The 27,638-nt window shown below is 43.8% G+C and overlaps 1 protein-coding gene across 3 annotated transcripts in view; it reads right to left on the reverse strand.

Annotated features, from left to right (window-relative positions):
- Nucleotides 1–1,191: 1,191 nt before the first annotated feature.
- Nucleotides 1,192–27,638, reverse strand: part of LOC133536313 (putative cytochrome P450 120) — an 84,816-nt gene continuing 58,369 nt past the window's right edge. For 2 of the 3 annotated variants that reach the window (XM_061876739.1, XM_061876740.1), the window contains exons 11-12: nucleotides 25,503–25,590; nucleotides 1,192–4,080 (exon numbers count right to left, since the gene is read on the reverse strand). In XM_061876739.1, coding sequence (XP_061732723.1) covers nucleotides 3,919–4,080; nucleotides 25,503–25,590 — 250 coding nt within the window. In that variant the 3' untranslated portion in view covers nucleotides 1,192–3,918. The remainder of the gene's footprint in view (nucleotides 4,081–25,502; nucleotides 25,591–27,638) is intronic. The other variant, XM_061876741.1, reaches the window with a different exon arrangement.

Raw genomic sequence — 27,638 nt, forward strand, 5'->3', positions numbered from 1 at the left:
CACTCATCTGTGAGAATGCTGTTCATAGATTTCAGTTCAGCATTCAACACCCTCATACCACAACAACTCACCTGCAAACTTGGCAAGCTGGGCCTCAGCATCTCACTCTGCAATTGGCTGCTCGACTTCCTTAGTCAGAGGCCACAAGCAGTACGTGTTGGTAACAACACCTCAAGCACCATCACCCTGAGCACAGGAGCCCCACAAGGCTGTGTGCTCAGTCCTCTGCTCTTCACTCTACTGACACATGACTGCACACCAACCTACAGCTCCAACCACCTCGTTAAGTTTGCGGACGACACAACTCTGGTGGGACTCACTACTGGAAAGAGGTGGACCTCCTGACCATGTGGTGCAGGGACAACAATATCTTGCTGAATGTTAGCAAGACAAAAGAGATTGTTGTCAATTTCCAGAGAGGCCACACTCAACACCTCTCACTGACCATCGTTGGTGCTGCAGTGGAGAGAGTAAGGAGCACCACATTCCTGGGGGTGCACATCAGTGAGGACCTGTCATGGACTACCAACACCGCATCATTGGTGAAGGCCCAACAGTGCCTTTACTTCCTGCGAAAACTAAAGCGGGCAAGTGCTCCACCACCCATCCTGACCACTTTTTACAGAGGCACCAATGAAAGCATCCTTTATAGCTGCATCACTACACAACAGAAGAGACCTGCAGCGCATCGTAAAAACAGCTGGGAAAATCATTGGTGCACCACTCCCATCTCTTCAGGACTTATACACCACCCGCCTCACCCAAAAAGCACTCACAATTGTGAGTGACGCAAGCCACCCCGCACATAACCTGTTCAGCCTCCTTCCCTGTGGAAGAAAATACAAGAGCCTCCGCTCTCGCACCACCAGATTCACCAACAGCTTTCACCACCAGGCTGTTAGGCTACTGAACTGCCCTGCCTTCAGCTTCCGCCCAGCTCACGGCCACCTACTATGAGTGGTTAGCCTATCTGACGGTTGACCCACGTTGCCTCTTCGGAAGAGGCCCGGCCACCAGGCGCTCGCCATCGTGCCCCAACTCCGTGGCTGGCTCTAGAGGTGGGCCCCGGTGTCCTACGTCCGGGCGAGGGAAATCTTGAGTCCATGTTGTTGTAGATCCATAGAAGTCTTCGATTTGTTGATGTGTTAAGTGTATATACAGTACACACAGTATATATCATGTGTTACAGAATGCATGCACAGTATGTTTTATTCAGTCAGATATCTACAGTGAAATAATCATTTACAACAATAATAGGTTCATCTTAAATTCAAGCACACTCTGAAAATCGAAAAAAAAATATTTTAAACACCCTTTAGGGAACGCTGCATAACACTTTCTTCTGCATTGCTAACATTACTCTGAATCTAATAGTAGACAATCAGTGGGAATGCACTTTTATTTCATAAGACACCTACTCAGTGGCCTTGTGGTTAGAGTGTTCGCCCTGAGATCGGTAGGTTGTGAGTTCAAACCCCGGCCGAGTCATACCAAAGACTATAAAAAAAATGGGACCCATTGCCTCCCTGCTTGGCACTCAGCATCAAGGGGTGGAATTGGGGGTTAAATCACCATAAATGATTCCCAGGCGTGGCACCGCTGCTGCCCACTGCTCCCCTCACTTCCCAGGGTGTGAACAAGGAGATGGGTCAAATGCAGAGGACAAATTTCACCACACCTAGTGTGTGTGTGACAATCATTGGTACTTTAACTTTAAGATTATTATTCCGATTTTGTCACGCCAATATTGTGCTCTTTTGAAGTGTGATGGGGAAAATACATGAAAAACCAAAAAAATGAAGAAAGAGGCACACGTCCTTGTCAATTGTTGTTAGTGTGAAATATAGCAGGTGGATGAAGAGCAAAGAGGCCAGTGAGTCATCCTGCTTTTCACAACCTCATTTTATGCCACATGCAGTTTCATGTTCGTGTGCTAACACTTGCCGCTGTGTGCGTGTGTGTGAGAATTGTTCATGTCTGCAGCATGATTCTGTTTGTCAACTAAAGTAGGTACAGCATGTCTTTATGAACAAATTCTCAAACCGACCTAATTTATGAGTACACAAATAAGGCAGACATTGTAAACAAATGCTTTGTTGATTCTATGAAATATTTATTATCACTTTTAATGATTTCTTTTTCAGTCATAACGGCACTCTTGTGTTCTTAACTAGTTCATTATAACCTTTTCTCCTTCAATAGGGCTATCAAGCCTTTTAAATCAGATTAATCCCAAGATTGCTGTTGATCAATATCGATTAACCACAATTCAATATTTATTCATTACTCGTAAGAAGGGACCTATATATGCACATAAAAACATGTTGGTTTTTCTAAAGGCTTCCAACGCTACTTTCACAATGCAGGGCAGGATGTCCTATTCTGATTTCTCATTTTAGTCTTCATGGTGGTAAATATGGTTTCAATTTTAGAAGGTTTCATTTGTGGTGCATATTTTGCAACCGTCTATTTTGGCAAAGAATTACGATGTGTATTGCTTATGATAATACAATGGTTGAATAAATGTGACCACAGCGTTCACACTGCAGTCACATTGCATACATTATACACCCCGCTTTATATCCACATACGAAAGAGGCCTGGGTCAGATTAGAAAAAATTGGAATTGCACTGTTCACATTGACATGAAAAAATCTGATACGGGTAAAAAAGTCGGAATGAAGCTGCAGTGTGACCAAGGCCTTAGCCACATTAATATGGACGTGTTGCTCCTTTTGTGTCATTAATGTGCTATTTCAAGATGGACGTGTTGTGGTGAAAAATAAAGGGTGTGCAAAAAGTTGGTCGACTTTTCCGTCAGGTTTTTTGTATAGTCCAATTTCACATCAAGTTTGTTCATACTGACTTGTTGGCTTTTGCAGCCTGTCACTTACATTGTGAAATCAGATCAATAATAATGAGGTATTATTTACATTAATCCATTAATTTTGACAGCCCTAGTTTTTAGCAAATAGTCTTATACAGTAAAATAAGAAAACAATATGTATTTCAGCAACCCAAATGACAGCTTGAGTAACTGATATTTCAAAAATTATTAAAACTGAAAAATTAAGAGGAAACAAAAACAATGACCTGTAAAATGTATCTTTTAAAGTCAAACTCATAAAAACATACACACATTAAAATTTTTCTACACATCTTATGATTGTATCAAACTGTGCCAACATGTAACATGACCCCATTAAAGTCATTCTTTATCTATCTATAACAATAATTGTTGATTCTTCATTTTTAACTAATTATTGGTTAATTGTAGGTATTTGACATTGAATATGAGTTGTTCTTGTTGCTAGATGATTCATAAGATGAAAATAAACCTCAGCTTTTTTTCCAGGTTATTTTAAAAGTAGCTCCGAAGCACCTTCTGGCATCTTTTACATGTGCTTCACAAGACACATTCAAAAGACATGTTCGTTGCCAAGCGCACCCTTTCAAAAATAACCAAGTTAGTCTATGTGTGTGTGTGTGTGTGTGTGTGTGTCTGCGAGTGTATGTGTGAGCATACTAAAAAGGAAGTAAGTCAATATGACAAACTGTTGCTAAGCAGAGCTGGTTGCTAGGTGGTGAAGCGTGAGTGGGTGGGGGCAGGTTTGAAGTCACTGATGGAATTTGAGGGTTTACCTTTGTGTACATATGTGTGTGTGTGCTTTAACTACTGCCGAGTGAAAAACATATGAAGGAGTTGTGTTGCATGGCGGCTACAGTATGGTGATTATTTATATAAGGCAACTAGTCTTAATTTTGTGCTAAGTACCAACATCAATGTATTCATTTTTTAGTACACATCTTTCAAGCAGTTTTCACATGATGCTTTTGTGCACTATGAGCAGCAGGGGAAGATATTTGGGCTCCCCTTATTGTGTTTAGTTTTTAGTGCCAAATGTTTTTGTGTTTTTCCTATGAGCTGTTGGTCCCGTCGGTTCGAGTTGGGTCCGGTCTAGTGAAGGAGATGGTTGGGGGGTTGGCAGGCCGAGATATAGGCAGCCATTTGTAGTCCAGGTTTTGTGATGGCGGATCCAGACACCAGTCATAGTGCTTTAAGAGGTAAGTGCACGCCTCCTGCATTGGAAAAACTACATGTTACTACATAAGTAAACTTTTTTGACTGCAAACATTGTTAATGGCTTCAATATACAGTGCATCCACTAAGTATTCAAAGCTTTTCACCTTTTCCACATTTTGTTATGTTACAGCCTCATTCTAAAATGGAATATATTTCTTTTGTCCTCAAAATTCTACTCCACATGATGACATTTTTATTTATTTTTCTAAATAGCGAATATATCTCTGAGCTGCCACCTTATCGTGGTAGAGGAGTTTGCGTGTCCCAATGATCCTAGGAGCTATGTTGTCCGGGGGCTTTATGCCCCCTGGTAGGGTCTCCCAAGGCAAACAGGTTCTAGGTGAGGGATCAGACAAACAGCAGTTCGAAGACCTTTATGAAGAAGAAAAAACATAGACCCAGATTTCCCTCGCCCGGACGCGGGTCACCGGGGCCTCCCTCTGGAGCCAGGCCCAGAGGTGGGGCACGATGGCGAGCGCCTGGTGCCCGGCCGGACACAGCCCGAAGTGGCAACGTGGGTCACCCCTCCAATGGGCTCACCACCCATAGCAGGGGCCATAGAGGTCGGGTGCAATGTGAGCTGGGCGGAAGCCGAAGGCAGGGCACTAGGCGGTCCGATCCTCGGCTACAGAAGCTAGCTCTTGGGACGTGGAACGTCACCTCACTGGGGGGGAAAGAGCCTGAGCTAGTGCGCGAAGTTGAGAAGTTCCGGCTGGATATAGTCGGACTCACTTCGACGCACAGCAAGGGCTCTGGAACCACTTCTCTCGAGAGGGACTGGACCCTCTTCCACTCTGGCGTTGCCGGCAGTGAGAGGCGACGGGCTGGGGTGGCAATTCTTGTTGCCCCCCGGCTCAAAGCCTGCACGTTGGAGTTTAACCCGGTGGACGAAAGGGTAGCCTCCCTCCGCCTTCGGGTGGGGGGACAGGTCCTGACTGTTGTTTGTGCTTATGCACCAAACAGCAGTTCAGAGTACCCACCCTTTTTGGGAGCACTCGAGGGAGTACTGGAAAGTGCTCCCCCGGGTGATTCCCTTGTCCTACTGGGGGACTCCAACGCTCACGTTGGCAACGACAGTGAAACCTGGAGAGGCGTGATTGGGAAGAATGGCCGCCCGGATCTGAACCCGAGTGGTGTTTTGTTATTGGACTTTTGTGTTCGTCACAGTTTGTCCATAACAAACACCATGTTCAAACATAAGGGTGTCCATATGTGCACTTGGCACCAGGACACCCTAGGCCGCAGTTCCATGATCGACTTTGTAGTTGTGTCATCGGATTTGCGGCCTTATGTTTTGGACACTCGGGTGAAGAGAGGGGCGGAGCTTTCTACCGATCACCACTTGGTGGTGAGTTGGCTGCGATGGTGGGGGAGGATGCCGGACAGACCTGGGAGGCCCAAACGCAATGTGAGGGTCTGCTGGGAACGTCTGGCAGAGTCTCCTGTCAGAGAAAGTTTCAATTCCCACCTCCGGAAGAACTTTGAACATGTCACGAGGGAGGTGCTGGACATTGAGTCCGAGTGGACCATGTTCCGCACCTCAATTGTCGAGGCGGCTGATTGGAGCTGTGGCCGTAAGGTAGTTGGTGCTTGTCGGGGCGGAAATCCTAAAACCCCTTGGTGGACACCAGCGGTGAGGGATGCCGTCAAACTGAAGAAGGAGTCCTATCGGGTCCTTTTGGCTCATAGGACTCCGGAGGCAGTGGACAGGTACCGACAGGCCAAGCGGTGTGCAGCTTCAGCGGTCGCTGAGGCAAAAACTCGGACATGGGAGGAGTTCGGGGAAGCCATGGAAAACGACTTCCGGACGGCTTCGAAGCGATTCTGGACCACCGTCCGCCGCCTCAGGAAGGGGAAGCAGTGCACTATCAACACCGTGTATGGTGCGGATGGTGTTCTGCTGACCTCGACTGCAGAGGTTGTGGATAGGTGGAAGGAATACTTCGAAGACCTCCTCAATCCCACCAACACGTCTTCCTATGAGGAAGCAGTGCCTGGGGAATCTGTGGTGGACTCTCCTATTTCTGGGGCTGAGGTCGCTGAGATAGTTAAAAAGCTCCTTTGTGATAAGGCCCCAGAGGTGGATGACGTCCGCCCGGAGTTCCTTAAGGCTCTGGATGCTGTGGGGCTGTCTTGGTTGACAAGACTCTGCAGCATCGCGTGGACATCGGGGGCGGTACCTCTGGATTGGCAGACCGGGGTGGTGGTTCCTCTCTTTAAGAAGGGGGACCAGAGGGTGTGTTCCAACTATCGTGGGATCACACTCCTCAGCCTTCCCGGTAAGGTTTATTCAGGTGTACTGGAGAGGAGGCTACAGCGGATAGTCGAACTTCAGATTCAGGAGGAACAGTGTGGTTTTTGTCCTGGTCGTGGAACTGTGGACCAGCTCTATACTCTCCGCAGGGTTCTTGAGGGTTCATGGGAGTTTGCCCAACCAGTCTACATGTGCTTCGTGGACTTGGAGAAGGCTTCCGACCGTGTCCCTTGGGAAGTCCTGTGGGGAGTGCTCAGAGAGTATGGGGTATCGGACTATCTTATTGTGGCGGTCCATTCCCTGTACGATCAGTGCCAGAGCGTGGTCCGCATTGCCGGCAGTAAGTCGAACACATTTCCAGTGGGGGTTGGACTCCGCCAAGGCTGTCCTTTGTCACCGATTCTGTTCATAACTTTTATGGACAGAATTTCTAGGCGCAGTCAAGGCGTTGAGGGGTTCCGGTTTGGTGACCGCAGGATTAAGTCTCTGCTTTTTGCAGATGATGTGGTCCTGATGGCTTCATCTGACCGGGATCTTTAGCTCTCACTGGATCGGTTCGGAGCCGAGTGTGAAGCGACCGGAATGAGAATCAGCACCTCCAAGTCCGAGTCCATGGTTCTCGCCCGGAAAAGGGTGGAGTGCCATCTCCGGGTTGGGGAGGAGACCCTGCCCAAAGTGGAGGAGTTCAAGTACCTAGGAGTCTTGTTCACGAGTGGGGGAAGAGTGGATCGTGAGATCGACAGGCGGATCGGTGCGTCGTCTTCAGTAATGCGGACGTTGTACCGATCCGTTGTGGTCAAGAAGGAGCTGAGCCGGAAGGCAAAGCTCTCAATTTACCGGTCGATCTACGTTCCCATCCTCACCTATGGTCATGAGCTTTGGGTCATGACCGAAAGGATAAGATCACGGGTACAAGCGGCCAAAATGAGTTTCCTCCGCCGTGTGGCGGGGCTCTCCCTTAGAGATAGGGTGAGAAGCTCTGCCATCCGGGAGGAACTCAAAGTAAAGCCGCTGCTCCTTCACATCGAGAGGAGCCAGATGAGGTGGTTCGGGCATCTGGTCAGGATGCCACCCGAACGCCTCCCTAGGGAGGTGTTTAGGGCACGTCCAACCGGTAGGAGGCCACGGGGAAGACCCAGGACACGTTGGGAAGACTATGTCTCCCGGCTGGCCTGGGAACGCCTCGGGATCCCCCGGGAAGAGCTAGACGAAGTGGCTGGGGAGAGGGAAGTCTGGGTTTCCCTGCTTAGGCTGTTGCCCCCGCGACCCGACCTCGGATAAGCGGAAGAAGATGGATGGATGGATGGATCAAAAATAAAAAAAACACATGTACATAAGTACCTTTGCTCAATACTTTGTTGATGCACCTTTTGCATCAAGTCTTTTTGAATACTATGCCACACGCTTGGAGCATCTATCTTCAAGTCAGCACCTCTGAAGCGTCATCAGATTGGACGGGAAGTGTTGATTTTCATCTCGGATTACTGCATTTATCTTTCCTTCTATCTGGACTATTCTGCCAGTTTCTGCTGCTGAAAAACCTCCCCAAAGCATGATGCTGCCACCACCGTGTTTCACTGTAGGAATGGTATTGGCCTAGGCCCTCATGTAACAAGAATTGCATGGCTTTCCTACAAATATTTACATACAATCAAATTCAGAAAATGGCATACACAAGTAAAAATACAAATCCAAACACATTTTTTTGTTATATCGCAATCAACTTGGAATTAGCTGCAAATGTGAGTGTGAATGTTGTCTGTCTATCTGTGTTGGCCCTGCGATGAGGTGGCGACTCGTCCAGGGTGTACTCCGCCTTCCGCCCGATTCTAGCAAAGATAGGCGGAGGGAATAAGCGGTAGGACCTGGATGGATGGATGTGTACAAATCCAGTGTCTATATGATTTGGGAAATTGTGTTAGATGTAAATATAAACAGAATACAATGATTTGCAGGGCTTCACGGTGGAAGAGGGGTTAGTGCGTCTGCCTCACGATACGAAGTTCCTGCATTCCATGGTTCAAATCCAGGCTCGGGATCTTTCTGTGTGGAGTTTGCATGTTCTCCCCGTGAATGCGTGGGTTCCCTCCGGGTACTCCAGCTTCCTCCCACTTCCAAAAACATGCATCTGGGGATAGGTTGATTGGCAACACTAAATTGGCCGTAGTGTGTGAATGTTGTCTGTCAATCTGTGTTGGCCCTGCGATGAAATGGCGACTTGTTCAGGGTGTACTGCGTCTTCTGCCCGATTGTAGCTGAGATAGGCGCCAGCGCCCCCCGCCACCCCAAAATAAGGGAATAAGCGGTAGAAAATGGATGGATGGACAATAATTTGCAAATTATTTTCAACCCATATTCAGTTGAAAATGCTACAAAGACAAGATATTTGATGTTCAAACTGTAAAAAAGTTATTTTTTTACAAATAATCATTAACTTTAGTATTTGATGCCAGCAACACCTGACAAAGAAGTTGGGAAAGGTGGCAATACATACTGATAAAGTTGAGGAATGCTCATCAAACGCTTATTTGGAACATCCCACAGTTGTGCAGGCTGATTGGGAACAGGTGGGTGCCATGATTGGGTATAAAAAAAGCTTCCTAAAAAATGCTCAGTCTTTCACAAGAAAAGGATGAGGCGAGCTACACCCTTTTGTCCACAACTGCGTGAGCAAATGGTTAAACAGTTTAAGAACAACGATTCTCAATGTGCAATTGCAAGAAATTTAGGGATTTAAACATCTACGGTCCATAATATCATCAAAAGGTTCAGAGAATCTGGAGAAATCACTCCACGTAAGCGGCATGGCCGGAAACCAACATTGAATGACTGTGACCTTCGATTCCTCAGATGGCACCGTATCAAAACCCGACATCAATCTCTAAAGGATATCACCACATGGGCTCAGGAACACTTCAGAAAACCACTGTCACTACATACAGTTTGTCGCTACACCTGTAAGTGCAGGTTAAAGCTCTAGAATGCAAAGCGAAAGCCATTTATCAACAACATCCAGAAACGCCGCCGGCTTCTCTGTGCCCAAGATCATCTAACATGGAATGAGGCAAAGTGAAAAAGTGTTCTGTGGTTTCACGAGTCCACATTTCAAAATGTTTTTGGAAATATTCGACATCGTGCCATCCAGACCAAAGGGGAAGTGGACCATCCAGACTGTTATCGACGCGGACCATCCAGACTGTTATCGACGCAAAGTTCAAAAGCCAGCATCTGTGATGGTATGGGGGTGCATTAGTGCCCAAGGCATGGGTAACTTACACATCTGTGAAGGCACCATTAATGCTGAAAGGTACATACGGGTTTTGGAACAACATATGCTGCCATTTAAGTGCCGTCTTTTTCATGAACGCCCCTGCTTATTTCAGCAAGAAAATGCCAAGCCACATTAAGCACGTGTAACAACAGCGTGGCTTCGTAAAAAAAGAGTGTGGGTAAAAATAGTATAGTGAAGTAGCGTAAAATAAGACAGCGGAGACCCCGGACTGTTGAACGACTGAAGCTCTACATAAAACAAGAATGGAAAAAAATTCCACTTTCAAAGCTTCAACAATTAGTTTCCTCAGTTCCCAAATGTTTAGTGAGTCTTGTTAAAAGAAAAGGTGGTGTACTACAGTGGTGAACATGCCCTTTCCCAACTACTTTGGCACATTATTATTTACAAAAAATAAAATAAAGTTTATGAGTTTGAACATCAAATATCTTGTCTTTGTAGTGCATTCAATTGAATATGGGTTGAAAAGGATTTGCAAATCATTGTATTCCGTTTGTATTTACATCTAACACAATTTCCCAACTAATATGGAAACGAGGTTTGTACATGGTTTGGCACACCCCCAGACCACGCCTATAAGGGAGGTGTGCAAATCTTATTGAAAATAGCCATGTGCTTGAGCATGGTCAGACCAATCACAGGTCAGTCGGAGGTATTTTTTTCTCGTGTTTTGAGTGAACAACAGAAAAATTGTTAGCCTGTCAGTTACTGTGCCAGAAATAACTAGAGACAGACGGAAATAAAAATAAATAAAAATAAATGGTTGTGTCAGGAAGAAAGTGAAGAAAAAGATAGACATGCGTGGCCAAAACTGACTCGGGGAAATTATTGCTGTACTTCATTTGAAAAGGTAGTCGCAACAATAAAACCTAAAACTTTTCCAAAGTTTTAGGTTTTACCCCACTGTAAAATAATTTTTGTAACTTAAAGCAAAATGGGTTTACAATAGCCTGCTCTCATGAGTCAAATTACAGATGAATTTCATAAGATGAATGCAGTGATGTACTACAAGGAGGAATGGGCAAAGAGAAATAGGCAAACTGCCCTAAGATAAGTGTGCCAAGCTTGTGGCATCATTCAAAAAAGCTTAAGGCTGTAATTTCTGCCAAAGATGCATCAACAAAGTATATACCAAGGGCTGTGAATACTTATGTACTTATGAATTGATGAACATTTTGAGCAACTTCTTATGTTTTTTTAAATAAACTTTCACAATAGGCCATTTTCGACCAAAGGAACTTTTTCAGGAACTTTCCCACTGACCCGTGTAAATAAAGTTCCCTCTGTGTTTCCAACAAAAAATACCAAAGTAGACTTAGGTTTCAGGAACCTTAGGAAGTTCCCACTCGATAAGTGTTTCTTTTCCAAGTGACCAGGAACCTTTTCGTGGCGGACTGAGCTGTCAAACGCTGATTGGATGAAAAAATTTGTGGGCTTTCCTAAAACTTCTGTTTGAAACACACAACCGCCATTGCAATATACGTGGAGACTTGTTTATTTCTTATTCCTTGTGTATTTCTATTACAACAAAATTGACAACGTAGTCACAGAAGATGTAAAGGAGCTTTTGACATCCAGCAACTGTGTGCTGCAGAACGGTGATCAGTGGAACTAAAAAACCCCAAACCAGTGGGGTTGGCACGTTGTGTAATTTGTACACGAAAACAGAATACAACATTTTCAAATCCTTTTCCACTTATATTCAATTGAATAGACTGCAAAGACAAGATATTTAATATTCAAACTGAGAAACGTTTTTTTTTTTTTTTGCAAATAATCATTAACTTAGAATTTAATGGCAGCAACACGTTGCAAAAAAGATGGCACAGGGTAATTTTTATCACTGTGTTACATGGCCTTTCCATTTAACAACACTCAGTAAACGCTTGGGAACTGAGGAGACCAATTTTTTAAGCTTCTCAGGTGGAATTATTTCCCATTCTTGCTTGATGTACAGCTTAAGTTGTTCAACAGTACGGGATCTCCGTTGTTGTATTTTACGCATCATAATGCACCACACATTTTCTGGGAGACAGGTCTGGACTACAGGCAGTCCGTCTAATACCCGCACTCTTTTACTACGAAGCCCCACTGTTGTAACACGTGGCTTGACATTGTTTTGCTGAAATAAGCAGGGGTGTCCATGACAACATTGTTCCATATGTTGCTCCAAAACCCGTATGTACCTTTCACCATTAATGGTGCCTTCACAGATGTGTAAGTTACACATGCTTTGGGCATTAATGCACCCCCATACCATCACAGATGCTGGCTTTTGACCTTTGCACCTAGAACAATCCGGATGGTTGTTTTCCTCCGTGTTCCAGAGGACACGACGTCCCCAGTTTCCAAAAACAATTTGAAATGTGGACTCGTCAGACCACAGAATACTTTTACACTTTGCATCAATCCATTTTATGCTGCGTTTCTGTGTGTTGTTGATAAATGGCTTTCGCTTTGCATTGTAGAGTTTTAACTCGCACTTACAGATGTAGCGACAAACTGTAGTTACAGACAGTGGTTTTCTGAAGTGTTCTTGAGCCCACAAGGTGATATCTTTTTACACAGATGTCGGTTTTGGATGCAGTACCGCCTGAAGGATTGAAGATCATGGACTTAGCCGCTCACGTGCAGTGATTTCTCCAAATTCTCTGAACCTTTTGATGATATTACGGAACATAGATGGTGAAATCCCTAAATTCCTTTCAATAGCTGGTTGAGAAATATTGTTCTTAAACTGTTCGACAATTTGCTCACGCATTTGGTCACAAAGTGGTGACCCTCATCCCATCCTTGTTTGTGAATGACTGAGCATTTCATGGAAGCTGCTTTTATACCCAAACATGGCACCCACATGTTCCCAATTAGCGTATGCGCCTGCCTTGAATTACTGCCGGGTCAAACTCGTTTCGCAAAATAATTAGCGCATGCTTAGTATTACCGCCTGGTCAAACTCGTGACGTCATGAGTGACACATCCCCTGTCATAATTTTCAAAATGGAGGAGGCTGATTTCAATACCGGTAATTTGAAATCGCATAAAGGGAAGAAGATAAAGAGCTATTCAGTAGGATTTAAGGTCCAAGCTTACATCACACTCACATTTTTACTGCATGCCTTTGGTAAGTGCCGGAGTGAGAAGAGGTTTTAAAATAATTAGCGCATGCTTACTTTTACCACGTGCCTTTGGTAAGCGCAGCGGTAAGAAGAGGTTTTAATCTAATTAGCGCCCCGGCGGCAATTCAAGGAAATACGGTATGTGTAAAAAAGAGGTAGCACACAGGTGGAACAAAGGTAAAACACATCAAATATTAACTATTTACGTTATTACATGTTGTAAAAGTAGTCAGTGACACTCCATTTGTGTAGTTATTAGCCTCAACCCGAGTGAACAGAATGCTAATGCTAACAAACTAACACTGAAATCGATATGTTTGTGTTGTTAGCGTGAGCTAAATCCTAACATTTATTATTTATATATTGTTTTTTACAGCAGAAATGGAACAAAAGGAATCGCCTGATCCTCATGAATTCATCATTTACAGAGAGGACAACTTTCGACAGGTGACGACTTGTCCAGGGTGTACACCGCCTTCCTCCCGATTGTAGCTGAGATAGGCAGCAGCGCCCCCCGCGACCCCAAAGGGAATAAGCGGTAGAAAAATGGATGGATGGACAACTTTCGACATTGCGGACAAAAGCCTGACTTTTTATGAACAATTCTGTACACTTTATTTTTTTAAATCATATCGTTTTGTATATGATTTCTTAATATTTCAATCACTTACTTTTTACTAAAATACCTGACCTACTAGTGTCTGTTTATTTACATGGAATCAGTGTGGAAATATATTAAACCACTCCTTCATAAGTCATCAGCCTGATTCGTATAATCTACCCTGAACTGGGAAATGCGGTGGAAACACGAACCACACACTTCTATAGGAACATATTTATCCAGGAACCAGAGGTTCCAGGAACCAAAACTTTTGGTGGAAAAGGGCCTACGGGGTATTGTCTGTAGAATTTTGAGAACCAAAATGAATTGTTTCCATTTTTGGAATAAGGCTATAAAATAACAAAATGTGGAAAAAGTTAAGCTTTCTGGATGCACTGTAAACTGCACTCTGAGCCTCATGGCCGCTGCTATTACAGCTAGACATGCACAGTTGGCCCACCTCCCTCAGATTTATGAACGAAGATTATCCCGATAGAAGGGGAGGGGCAGGATCGACACTCCGGGGGAAGACGAAGGGGACAAAATGAATGAGGGGATGGAGGATGGATGATGAGGGAGGGAGGGATAAGGGTAGGATAGCGAGGGAAGGCGATGAGTCACATCCATGACCTAGATCTCTACGGTCTACTTTTCATACTGGTCACACCCTCTCATGTTGTCTGTGTATGTGTGTGTAGGGATACAATCTGTTTTATGGACATATCATACAAAAGAGACACAAGTGCCTTGTTAAGCTGTAAAAAAAGTATAATTCATTTCACCACTACTTTAATATTGAAAAACAATTAAAATCAAGAATAAGAATATGTACTTTAAATGGCACTAATTATTTCAACAGTCCTACCTAAACCTCGTAGTTGAAAATTGACTTAAAATACGTGCCCAAAAGTGTAGTTTTTCCTAGGGGTGTAACGGTACATAAAAATTTCGGTTCGGTACGTACCTCGGCTTAGAGGTCACGGTTCGGTTCATTTTCGGTACAGTAAGAAAACAACAAAATATACATTTTTTGGTTATTTATTTACTAAATTTGTAAACAATGGCTTGATCCTTTTAACATTGGGAACCCTATAATAATTCTGCCCACGTTAATCCACATTAAACTGCCTCAAGTTGTTGCTTAGATGAAATAAAATGACACCACTTTTCTTCTACATATAAAAAGTGCAACATTAAACAGTTTCAAGTCAACTCATCATGCTTAATTTATTACAGCATTGGGGAAGCCTGTAGTTGATTTTTATCATGTAAATGTTATATTTGTATCAACATGTGATAGCAGGGACCCTGCCATTCAAAACCAGGCTGCTAACTTAGTAATGATTAATGTAACTATTGCTGAAAAAATAGCACAATAGCAATAGGAGAGACTATTCATCTCTGAACACCATGGAGTTCATGTAGGCTTTATGATGCACTTACATTATTACATCAACAATCAGAGACAGAAACTCTTCATTTAATATGTCCTTTTTTGCTGCTTCAACACACCTCAATCAACACACACACACACAGACAGACACACACACACACACACGCACGCACACACACACACACACACACACACACACACACACACACACACACACACACACACACACACACACACACACACACACACACACACACACACACACCGCAAAATAAGCTAACGTTACGCTAACGTTACCTCAAACCAGGACTGCAAGTGAGCTGAGCTGCAGTTTGTTTCTAGAAGGTCATCGGGCTCATAGTCATGTTTAGAAAGTAGTTTACTTGGAAGTGTTTAGTATAATCTGGGGAGAGTCCGTTGTTCCCCTGCTAAAGACCTATCTGCTCGACGCTGAAGCGCTGACGACATGCGCTCTGAATACGCACTGCTGACTGGCTTGTTACCGCTCCGGTTGTAACCAATCAGATGGTTGTGTGGGAGGGACAATGCTGGGTGCTGTGTACAGACAGAGACGGAGGCAGAATGGAGTTGTTAAGACTTTAGCATATGTTCGTGTGGAACCCATTCGGTACTCCTCTGCATTGAACCGTAACCCCCGTACCGAAACAGTTCAATACAAATACACGTACCGTTACACCCCTAGTTTTTCCTTCAAATACATTTATCTGGGTGATCGTTAGGAAAGATAAATTTAAAATTTACAATTATTGTGTCTTTTTACTAAATGTCTTAGCAACAAGCAGGGTAAAAATTTGAAGTTTTAAGTCCGAATTTGAAATATATTTACTATATAAAAACCCTGTTTCCATATGAGTTGGGAAATTGTGTTAGATGTAAATATAAACGGAATACAATGATTTGCAAATCCTTTTCAACCTATATTCAATTGAATGCACTACAAAGACAACATATTTAAAGTTCAAACTCATAAACTTTTTTTTTTTGCAAATAATAATTAACTTAGAATTTCATGGCTGCAAAAAGTGTCAGAGTAGTTGGGAAAGGGCATGTTCACCGCTGTGTTACATCACCTTTTCTTTTAATAACAATCAATAAACGTTTGGGAACTGAGGAAACTAATTAATGAAGCTTTGAAAGTGGAATTCTTTCCCAGTCTTGTTTTATGTAGAGCTTCAGTCGTTTAACAGTCCGGGGTTTCCGCTGTCGTATTTTACGCTTCATAATCCGTCACACATTTTCGATGGAAGATGGCAGGTCTGGACTACAGGCGGGTCAGGAAAGTACCCGCACTCTTTTTTTTACAAAGCCACGCTGTTGTAACACATGCCGAATGTGGCTTGGCATTGTCTTGCTAAAATAAGCAAAAAACGCCGCTTAGATGGCAGCATATGTTGTTCCAAAACCTGTATGTACCTTTCAGCATTAATGGTGCCTTCACAGATGTGTAAGTTACCCATGCCTTGGGCACTAATGCACCCCCATACCATCACAGATGCTGGCTTTTGAACTTTGCGTCGATAACAGTCTAGATGGTTCGCTTGCCCTTTGGTCCGGATGACACCATGTCGAATATTTCCAAAAACAACTTGAAATGTGGACTCGTCAGACCACAGAACACTTTTCCACTTTGCATCAGTCCATGTTAGATGATCTTGGGCCCAGAGAAGCCAGCGGCGTTTCTGGATGTTGTTGATTAATGGCTTTCGCTTTGCATAGTAGAGCTTTAACTTGCACTTACAGATGTAGCGACAAACTGTATTTAGTGACCTTGGTTTTCTGAAGTGTTCCTGAGCCCATGTGGTGATATCCTTTAGAGATTGATGTCGGTTTTTGATACAGTGCTGTCTGAGGGATCGCTTGCGTGGAGTGATTTCTCCAGATTCTTTAAACCTTTTGATGATATTATGGACCATAGATGTTGAAATCCCTAAATTTTTTGCAATTGCACTTTGAGAAACGTTGTTCTTAAACCGTTTGACTATTTGCTAACGCATCCTTTCTTGTGAAAAGACTGAGCATTTTTTCGGAAGCTGTTTTATACCCAATCATGGCACCCACCTCTTCCCAGTTAGCCTGCACACCTGTGGGATGTTCCAAATAAGTGTTTCATGAGCAATGCTCAAATTTATCAGTATTTATTGCCACCTTTCCCAACTTCTTTTTCACGTGTTGCTGGCATCAAATTCTAAAGGTAATGATAATTTGCAAAAAAAAAACATGTTTATCAGTTTGAACATCAAATATGTTGTCTTTGTAGCATATTTAACTGAATATGGGTGGACAATGATTTGAAAATCATTGTATTCCGTTTATATTTAGATCTAACACAATTACCCAACTCATATGGAAACGGGTTTGTACTTCTAAAAATACCACTGGATTTCCTGTAGCAACAATGAGGCAAAACATCACAAATTTTTGGAAGGTACTACACATTATAAGATTTAGATTAGATTCAACTTTCTTTTGGTTATTGAATAATTTGCCCTATATGTGAAGTCCCAGTGTCCATGCACACTCTCTAATGCGACTATTATTAATATGCTATGTGCCTCCTTTACACTAGGTGGCACTTATGGGATTAATGTGTTACTTTTTCGGTTGCCTAAGACGTCACCCCAAAACAAGGCATCTGTGGCATTTCAAGTCAATAGCAGAGTTCTTGTTGTAACTGATGTCTGCTGTGACAGATTAGAAATATTCCATCTCTAATGGATATGCAAAGTAACCTGTGAACACACAGTCACTGTGGGCAATCAATATAGCTCTTTTAAAGTCTGCACAGTGTAAAAATGTTGCAGAAATGTATGTCCCTAATCGTTGGCCAGAAGGCTCTGCGGTCAGGCGTTTTTATGAGCCATGAAAGGCAGTTGCAGTGGGGGCCAACCTATCCCTACCCTTCTCTTGTGCTGGTGTAAGTGCTGTTAAAGTGGCATTGCCCACTCGTACCATGTAAGTATGCGTGTGGGATCTTTTAACTGTTGTAGACTGCGTCTTGGCTGCAGCGCTGGGGACCGGGATCTGCGTGTAGATGTTGACAACCTGCTGCTCAACTGTGAAATTTTATGCGTACAAGAGACATTCCTCCCAAAACAAGCCCTGGGCCTCTTGAATTATTTTAATGTTAACTTTCATGGAGCTGGTGAGTCAACGACTGACCTGTCCATGAGAATTGTAAGAGGAAGAATAGCAGGAGGTGTTGCTATCTCTGGGACAAAAAGCATGATGCAGTTATTAGTGTTATTACGCTTGAAGTTGATTGGTGTATTGCTGCCCAGTATAAGTCCAACTATAGGGAGTTTATTGTTCGTAATGTATACACTCCGTATGAATGTAAAGACAATGAGGATGACTGCATGTTTAAACTTGTCTTTATTAATTATTTTATACAGGATAATCACTGTACGTGTATTTATGTGGTCGGTGACTGGAATGCTGATATTTCTGATGCAATTTTGTGTACTAATCTTAACTGTAATAATATGAATCCTAGAAAATCCCTTTGTGCAATGTATGACAACACTGTCAAAACCCTGTGTGAGGCTTGCAGTCCTTATGTTACATGCACAAACAGGAAATCCAGTGGGAAGCCAGGCTGGAATAAACATTTTCGTGTGCATTACACTGCAGCTAAGGAGGCTTGGGAGTGAATGGGTTCTGGCTGGTAGACCTAAACAAAGTCCAGTACTAGATCGTAAAAAACTCACACATTCTAGGTTAAAATCTGCCATTCGATTTGTCATTCGAAATGAGCACACTATGAGAGCTGACTCATCGGCTGAGAAAACTCTTTAACCGCAATATAAGTAGATTCTGGAAAGAGGTGAAAACATTGAACTGAGGCAGTATGCCACTGCCATGCACAATTGAGAGTGTAGCTGGAGCTGATAGCATAGCTGAGAAATGGAGACAGCACTATTCTGCATTTTTTTATTTTGTTAAAAGTAACCCCTTTGATATAGGCAGCATCCACAACAGGGAGGCTGTAGTCCCAGCTAGCTGATAATAATGCCAGTGGCCCTGATCATATAACTGCAGAACACCTGAAACATGCGAGCCCCAGAGTAGCTGCTTTCCATCTGTTTTACAGGCCTGATGTCACTCTGGTGCCGGTCATCAAGGACAAGGCAGGTAAGGTGGGAAGCATGGATCATAACAGGCCTATTGCATTTGCAAGCATACTTTCTAAAGTTATAGAGATAATTTCATTAGACCGTTTAAGCGCTTTTCTTACCAGTGCTGACAATCATCCATCCATCCATCCATTTTCTACCGCTTATTCCCTTTTTGGGGTCGTGGGAGGCGCTGGCGCCTATCTCAGCTACAATCGGGCGGAAGGCGGGGTACACCCTGGACAAGTCGCCACCTCATCGCAGGGCCAACACAGATAGACAGACAACATTCACACTCACATTCACACACTAGGGCCAATTTAGTGTTGTCAATCAACCTATCCCCAGGTGCATGTCTTTGGAAGTGGGAGGAAGCAGTTTTAAAACTAAGCATGGTACTGACCTTTGTATCTACGCATTGAAAGAAGTGATTGATATGTATAAAGGTAGGAACTCCTCAGTTTTAGTTGGCTATATTGATGCGTCGATAGCTTTTGATAGAGACAACCATCAGAAACTGTTTTTAAAACTGAAAGAGAGGGGCGTGCCTGATGGTATCATCAGAATTCTGTCATATCGGTATGCTAATCAGAGCATGTGGATCAGATGGGGGGATAAATGCTCGGCACCTTTTAAGGTTGGGAACGGATTACGCCAGGGGGGAATTCTCCACATTCACCCATTCACACACACATTCACACACTGACGGCGGGAGTTGCCATGCAAGGCGCTCACCAGGACCTATCAGGAGCAAGGGTGAAGTGTCATCCTAGTCAACTGACGTGACTAGGATGGTAGAAGGTGGGGATTGAAACAGTAACCCTCAGATTGCTGGCACAGCCACTCTACTAACTTTGCCACGCCGTCCCCCCAATTACTGCTCTCCTTCTTAGTGGTCAACTGACATGACTGAATCAGTTCAAATTAACTCTATCAGGGGTGTGTGTTGCAGCACAGGAACTTGTTTGTAGTAAGTTACCCAAATTATGTGGTTGTGAAATATACGCTTTTCAAATTTCTGAATTTTAATATTGATACTGATGACCTCTGTGAAGTTGCCTCCCGCTCCCATGTCAAAATCTCCTGAAACCTGTCCCAATCGTTTGTGCTACATTTGTGCTGCGAATGTTTTTGTTTGTGCCGTTACGATTTTTTTATTATTCTGAAAAACATTTTCTGACTGATGATGTGATCTATCCACCCCACCTTATCAAAATCACCCCAAACCTGTTATATTCCTCTGTGCTTCGTTTGTGCTTCAACATTTTTCTGTCTATTATAGTTTTTATGTTATTAATGTTTTATCATTCAAAACCAGACCACCACATCGTCAAACCCTCCCCCCCAACGTGTCCCGTTTGTTTGTGCTGCTATTTTTTTAAATAAAATGTTTAACCCTAGTTAAGGGTCATAAAACAATCACATAAAAACTGCAATAGTTAGACAAAAAAAAAATGGAGCACAAACATAGCAGCACAAAAGTTTTGGGAGGTTTTGACAAGGTTATAAATAATAAGCGTTAATAACATAAAAAACATACAAATTAGACAACATTTTGCAGCACACCCAGCACAAACGAATGAGACAAGTTTGCGAAGGTTTTGACAAGGTGGAGCGACCAACTTCATACAGGTTTAGGACAGCAGTCGATACTCAATTGAACCCCATATGAATGTCAATATATCAATACCACGTATTTGACATGGCCATCGTAAGTAATATTGATGAACGTATATACAGTAGATAATTGTAAATTGAGGCTAACTGTTGGTCCAAATATAGTAAAGTATTTCAGCAGTAGTTCTCAATAGTAAACAATAGTAGTGGAGGCAATTCAACATGTAATATGTATTGCTACCTGTATGAGTAGTACAATGGTTTATATTGTATGTGCATTTGAGCGCAAGTCCGAGTACAGTGATACCTCGGTCAACGTTGGTAATACGTTTCTGGAAGTGATGTTAGCCAAAACATACACACAGTTTTACAGGTCACTTACATTAGTTTGCACTACGTGGGCGGTTTGAACTGCGCTAATAATTGGCAACAAGCCAGCTGTGTGTGTGTCTACATATCTGTATGTGCACAGCAGGTGAGCTAGTCAATCTTGTCGATCCGACTGCTTGTTACTTAAATGTTTACCTAAGTTTGTAGCAAAGATTGGAAGACTTTAATCATGCAACCTTCTTTATTAAGAAACAGAATTACCGTTTTTTGCCATTTTTACCATTTTTCTTCCTCTCAATGCTGTATTTTGGCTCTGTGTGTGCGTGCTGACAAACTCAACATCATGCGCCTCGGCTGTCAGCAGCATGTGGATAACAAAAATAAGTACCTGTATAACAAACACCATGTTCAAACATAAGGGTGTCCATATGTGCACTTGGCACCAGGACACCCTAGGCCGCAGTTCCATGATCGACTTTGTAGTTGTGTCATCGGATTTGCGGCCTTATGTTTTGGACACTCGGGTGAAGAGAGGGGCGGAGCTTTCTACCGATCACCACCTGGTGGTGAGTTGGCTGCGATGGTGGGGGAGGATGCCGGACAGACCTGGCAGGCCCAAGCGCATTGTGAGGGTCTGCTGGGAACGTCTGGCAGAGTCTCCTGTCAGAGAGAGTTTCAATTCACACCTCCGGGAGAACTTTGAACATGTCACGAGGGAGGTGCGGGACATTGAGTCCGAGTGGACCATGTTCCGAACCTCTATTGTCGAGGCGGCTGATTGGAGCTGTGGCCGCAAGGTTGTTGGTGCCTGTCGTGGCGGTAATCCCAGAACCCGTTGGTGGACACCAGCAGTGAGGGATGCCGTCAAGCTGAAGAAGGAGTCCTATCGGGTTCTTTTGGCTCATAGGACTCCGGAGGCAGTGGACGGGTACCGACGGGCCAAGCGGTGTGCAGCTTTAGCGGTCGCGGAGGCAAAAACTCGGACATGGGAAGAGTTCGGGGAAGCCATGGAAAACGACTTCCGGACGGCTTCGAAGCGATTCTGGACCACCATACGGCGCCTCAGGAAGGGGAAGCAGTGCACTATCAACACCGTGTATGGTGCGGATGGTGTTCTGCTGACTTCGACTGCGGATGTTGTGGATCGGTGGAGGGAATACTTCAAAGACCTCCTCAATCCCACCAACACGTCTTTCTTTGAGGAAGCGGTGCCTGGGGAATCTGTAGTGGACTCTCCTATTTCTGGGGCTGAGGTCGCTGAGGTAGTTAAAAAGCTCCTCGGCGGCAAGGCCCCGGGGGTGGATGAGATCCGCCCGGAGTTCCTTAAGGCTCTGGATGCTGTGGGGCTGTCTTGGTTGACAAGACTCTGCAGCATCGCGTGGACATCGGGGGCGGTACCTCTGGATTGGCAGACCGGGGTGGTGGTCCCTCTCTTTAAGAAGGGGGACCGGAGGGTGTGTTCCAACTATCGTGGGATCACACTCCTCAGCCTTCCCGGTAAGGTTTATTCAGGTGTACTGGAGAGGAGGCTTCGCCGGATAGTCGAACCTCGGATTCAGGAGGAACAGTGTGGTTTTCGTCCTGGTCGCGGAACTGTGGACCAGCTCTATACTCTCGGCAGGGTTCTTGAGGGTGCATGGGAGTTTGCCCAACCAGTCTACATGTGCTTTGTGGACTTGGAGAAGGCATTCGACCGTGTCCCTCGGGAAGTCCTGTGGGGAGTGCTCAGAGAGTATGGGGTATCGGACTGTCTTATTGTGGCAGTCCGCTCCCTGTATGATCAGTGCCAGAGCTTGGTCCGCATTGCTGGCAGTAAGTCGGACACGTTTCCAGTGAAGGTTGGACTCCGCCAAGGCTGTCCTTTGTCACCGATTCTGTTCATAACTTTTATGGACAGAATTTCTAGGCGCAGTCAAGGCGTTGAGGGGTTCCGGTTTGGTGGCCACGGGATTAGGTCTCTGCTTTTTGCAGATGATGTAGTCCTGATGGCTTCATCTGGCCGGGATCTTCAGCTCTCACTGGATCGGTTCGCAGCCGAGTGTGAAGCGACCGGAATGAGAATCAGCACCTCCAAGTCCGAGTCCATGGTTCTCGCCCGGAAAAGGGTGGAGTGCCATCTCCGGGTTGGGGAAGAGACCCTGCCCCAAGTGGAGGAGTTCAAGTACCTAGGAGTCTTGTTCACGAGTGGGGGAAGAGTGGATCGTGAGATCGACAGGCGGATCGGTGCGGCGTCTTCAGTAATGCGGACGTTGTATCGATCCGTTGTGGTGAAGAAGGAGCTGAGCCGGAAGGCAAAGCTCTCAATTTACCGGTCGATCTACGTTCCCATCCTCACCTATGGTCATGAGCTTTGGGTCATGACCGAAAGGATAAGATCACGGGTACAAGCGGCCGAAATGAGTTTCCTCCGCCGGGTGGCGGGGCTCTCCCTTAGAGATAGGGTGAGAAGCTCTGCCATCCGGGAGGAGCTCAACGTAAAGCCGCTGCTCCTCCACATCGAGAGGAGCCAGATGAGGTGGTTCGGGCATCTGGTCAGGATGCCACCCGAACGCCTCCCTAGGGAGGTGTTTAGGGCACGTCCAGCTGGTAGGAGGCCACGGGGAAGACCCAGGACACGTTGGAAAGACTATGTCTCCCGGCTGGCCTGGGAACGCCTCGGGATCCCCCGGGAAGAGCTAGACGAAGTGGCTGGAGATAGGGAAGTCTGGCCTTCCCTGCTTAGGCTGCTGCCCCCGCGACCCGACCTCGGATAAGCGGAAGATGATGGATGGATGGATGGATGGATTTTTCAAAGTAGTATAGTATTGTTTTTAATGAATTCATTCACACACACACACACACACACACAAACACACACACACACACACACACACACACACACACACACACACACACACACACACACAGACACACACACACACACACACACACACACACACACACACACACACACATATATATTAACCCCGTTTCCATATGAGTTTGTAAATTGTGTTAGATGTAAATATAAACGGAATACAATAATTTGCAAATCACTTTCAACCCATATTCAGTTGAATATGCTACAAAGACAACACATTTAATGTTCAAACTGATAAACAAATACTCATTAACTTTAGAATTTGATGCCAGCAACACGTGACAAAGAAGTTGGGAAATGTTGCAATAAAGACTGATAAAGTTGAGAAATTCTCATCAAAGACTTATTTGGAATATCCCACAGGTGTGCAGGCTAATTGGGAACAGGTGGGTGCCATGATTGGGTATAAAAGCAGCTTCCATGAACTGCTACGTAATTCACAAACAAGGATGGGGCAAGGGTCACCAATTTGTAAGCAAAGAACAGTTTTAGAACAACATTTCTCAACGATCTATTGCAGGGAATTTAGGGATTTTACCATCTACGGTCCGTAAAATCATCAAAAGGTTCAGAGAATCTGGAGAAATCACTGCACGTAAGCGATGATATTGCAGACCCTTGATCCCGCAGGCAGTACTGCATCAAAAACCGACATCAGTGTGTAAAGGATATCACCACATGGGTTCAGGAACACTTCATAAAACCACTGTCAGTAACTACAGTTGGTTGCTACATCTGTAAGTCCAAGTTAAAACTCTGCTATGCAAAGCAAAACCCATTTATCAACAACCCCAAGGAACGCCGCTGGCTTTCCTGGGCCCGAGCTCATCTAAGATGGGCCGATGCAAAGTGGAAAAGTGTTCTGTGGTCTGACAAGTCCACATTTCAAATTATATTTGGAAACTGTGGAAGTGGTGTCCTCCGGAACAAAGAGGAAAATTACCATCTGGATTGTTATAGGCGCAAAGTTCAAAAGCCAGCATATGTGATGGTATGGGGTGCATTAGTGCCCAAGGCATGGGTAACTTACACATCTGTGAAGGCACCATTAATGCTGAATTGTCCATACAGGTTTTGAAACAACATATGTTGTCATCCAAGCAACGTTATCATGGACGCCCCTGCTTATTTCAGCAAGACAATGCCAAGCCACGTGTTACAACAGCGTGGTTTCATAGTAAAAGAGTGCGGGTACTTTCCTGGCCCGTCTGCAGTCCAGACCTGTCTCCCATCGAAAATGTGTGGCGCATTATGAAGCGTAAAATACGACAGCGGAGATGTTGAACGACTGAAGCTCTACATAAAACAAGAATGGGAAATAATTCCACTTTCAAAGCTTCAACAATTAGTTTCCTCAGTTCCCAAACGTTTATTAAGTGTTGTTAAAAGAAAAGGTGATGTAACACAGTGTTGAACATGCACTTTCCCAACTACTTTGGCACTTGTTGCAGCCATGAAATTCTAAGTTAATTATTATTTGCAAAACATTTTTTAAGTTTATGAGTTTGAACATCAAATATCTTGTCTTTGTAGTGCATTCAATTGAATATGGGTTGAAAAGGATTTGCAAATCATTGTATTCCGTTTATATTTACATCTAAATCAATTTACCAACTCATATGTAAACAGGGTTTATATATATATATATATATATATATATAGTCTTATTCATCAGTTGTTCTGAATTTACAGTGCATGTTTGTTTAATGTTATGTGCATGCGCCTGCATCTCTCATATTGCTGTGCAATTTCATCATTTCCCATTAGCTGAGCTGTCTTAGAAAAATTGGGGAAAAACTGCTGTATACTTTTGATCCTTGCTCACCTTAAAGAAGACGTCCATAAGTTTGATACCAATGCAGTTTCTAGGTCCACTGCCAAAGGAACAGATGATGTGCTTGTGGTCTGCATTCCTATGCGAATACACAGGGAAATGGTCACACAAAAATTCAAAATATGTGCATACAAGGTTGAAGGACAATGAAGAATTCATTGGTTTACAAGACTGAAGCGCACCCACACCAGAATCATATTCAATGGGCAAAACAATGATGTCATTCACCACATAATTATCAGATACATTAATTAACCTTGGTTAAATATATTTTGAAATGCAAACCCTGTTTCCATATGAGTTGGGAAATTGTGTTAGATGTAAATAAAAACGGAATACAATGATTCGCAAATCCTTTTCAACCCATATTCAATTGAATGCACTGCAAAGACAAGATAATTGATGTTGAAACTCATAATTTTTTAATTTTTTTTTGCAAATAATAATTAACCTAGAATTTATTGGCTGCAACACGTGCCAAGTAGTTGGGAAAAGGCATGTTCACTACTGTGTTACATCACTTTAATCATCTGTTCACTCAATAAACGGTTGGGAACTGAGGAAACTAATCGTTGAAGCTTTGAAAGTGGAATTCTTTCCCATTCTTGTTTTATGTAAAGCTGCAGTCGTTCAACAGTCCGGGGTCTCCGCTGTCGTATTTTACGCTTCAGATTACGCCACACATTTTTGATGGGAGACAGGTCTAAACTGCAGGCGGGCCAGGAAAGTACCCAAACTCTTTTTTGACAAAGCCACGCTGTTGTAACACGTGCTGAATGTGGCTTGGCATTGTCTTGCTGAAATAAGCAGGGGCGTCCATAAAAAAGACGGCGCTTAGATGGCAGCATATGTTGCTCCAAAAACCTGTATGCCTTAATGGTGCCTTCACAGATGTGTAAGTTACCCATGGCTTGGGCACTAATGCACCCCCATACCATCACAGACGCTAGCTTTTGAACTTTGCGCCTATAACAGTCTGGATGGTTCGCTTCCCCTTTGGTCCGGATGACACAATGTCGAATATTTCCAAAAACAATTTGAAATGTGGACTCGTCAGACCACAGAATACTTTTCCACTTTTCATCAGTCCATCTTAGATAATCTCGGGCCCAGGGAAGCCGGTGGTGTTTCTGGATGTTGTTGATAAATGGCTTTCGCTTTGCATAGTAGAGCTTCAACTTGCACTTACAGATGTAGCGACAAACTGTATTTAGTGACTGTGGTTTCCTGAAGTTTTCCTGAGCCCATGTGGTGATATCCTTTAGAGATTGATGTCGGTTTTTGATACAGTGCCGAGGGATCGAAGGTCACGGTTATTCAATGTTGGTTTACGGCCATGCCGATTACAAGAAGTGATTTCTCCAGATTCTCTGAACCTTTTGATGATATTATGGACCGTAGATGTTGAAATCCCTAAATTTCTTGCAATTGCACTTTGAGAAACGTCGTTCTTAAACTGTTTGACTATTTGCTCACGCAGTTGTGGACAAAGGGGTGTACCTCGCCCCATCCTTTCTTGTGAAAGACTGAGCATTTTTTGGGGAGCTGTTTTTATAACTAATCATAGCACCCAGCTGTTCCCAATTAGCCTGCACACTAGTGGGATGTTTAAAATAAGTGTTTGATGAGCATTCCTCAACTTTATCAGTATTTATTGCCACTTTTCCCAACTTCTTTGTCACGTGTTGCTGGCATCAAATTCTAAAGTTAATGATTATTTGCAAAAAAAAAAAAAAGTTTATCAGTTTGAACATCCAATATGTTGTGTTTGTAACATATTCAACTAAATATGGGTTGAAAATGATTTGCAAATCATTGTATTCTGTTTATATTTACATCCAACACAATTTCCCAACTCATATGGAAACGGGGTTTTTAGGAAACAATAATGTCTGTATGTTTAAAGGGGACCATTCAAGTATTAACACTGAATTAGAAATTTAATCTTGATTTAATTGTATTCTGTGGGGGCAGGTGTAAGTCAGCACTGCCTGTAGCGGGAAAAGTCACCGTTGCTGTCCATGATACTGAGGATGACCACCAGCGGGCAGGGGCGGGAGATTTGCTGACGGCGAGACACAGCTGGCAGGTGATTAGATTTCAGAGATGGTACGTGTTAATCTAATC

The sequence above is a fragment of the Nerophis ophidion genome, linkage group LG17, assembly GCF_033978795.1.
Source record: "Nerophis ophidion isolate RoL-2023_Sa linkage group LG17, RoL_Noph_v1.0, whole genome shotgun sequence".
In the NCBI taxonomy this organism is placed as follows: Eukaryota; Metazoa; Chordata; class Actinopteri; order Syngnathiformes; family Syngnathidae; genus Nerophis; species Nerophis ophidion.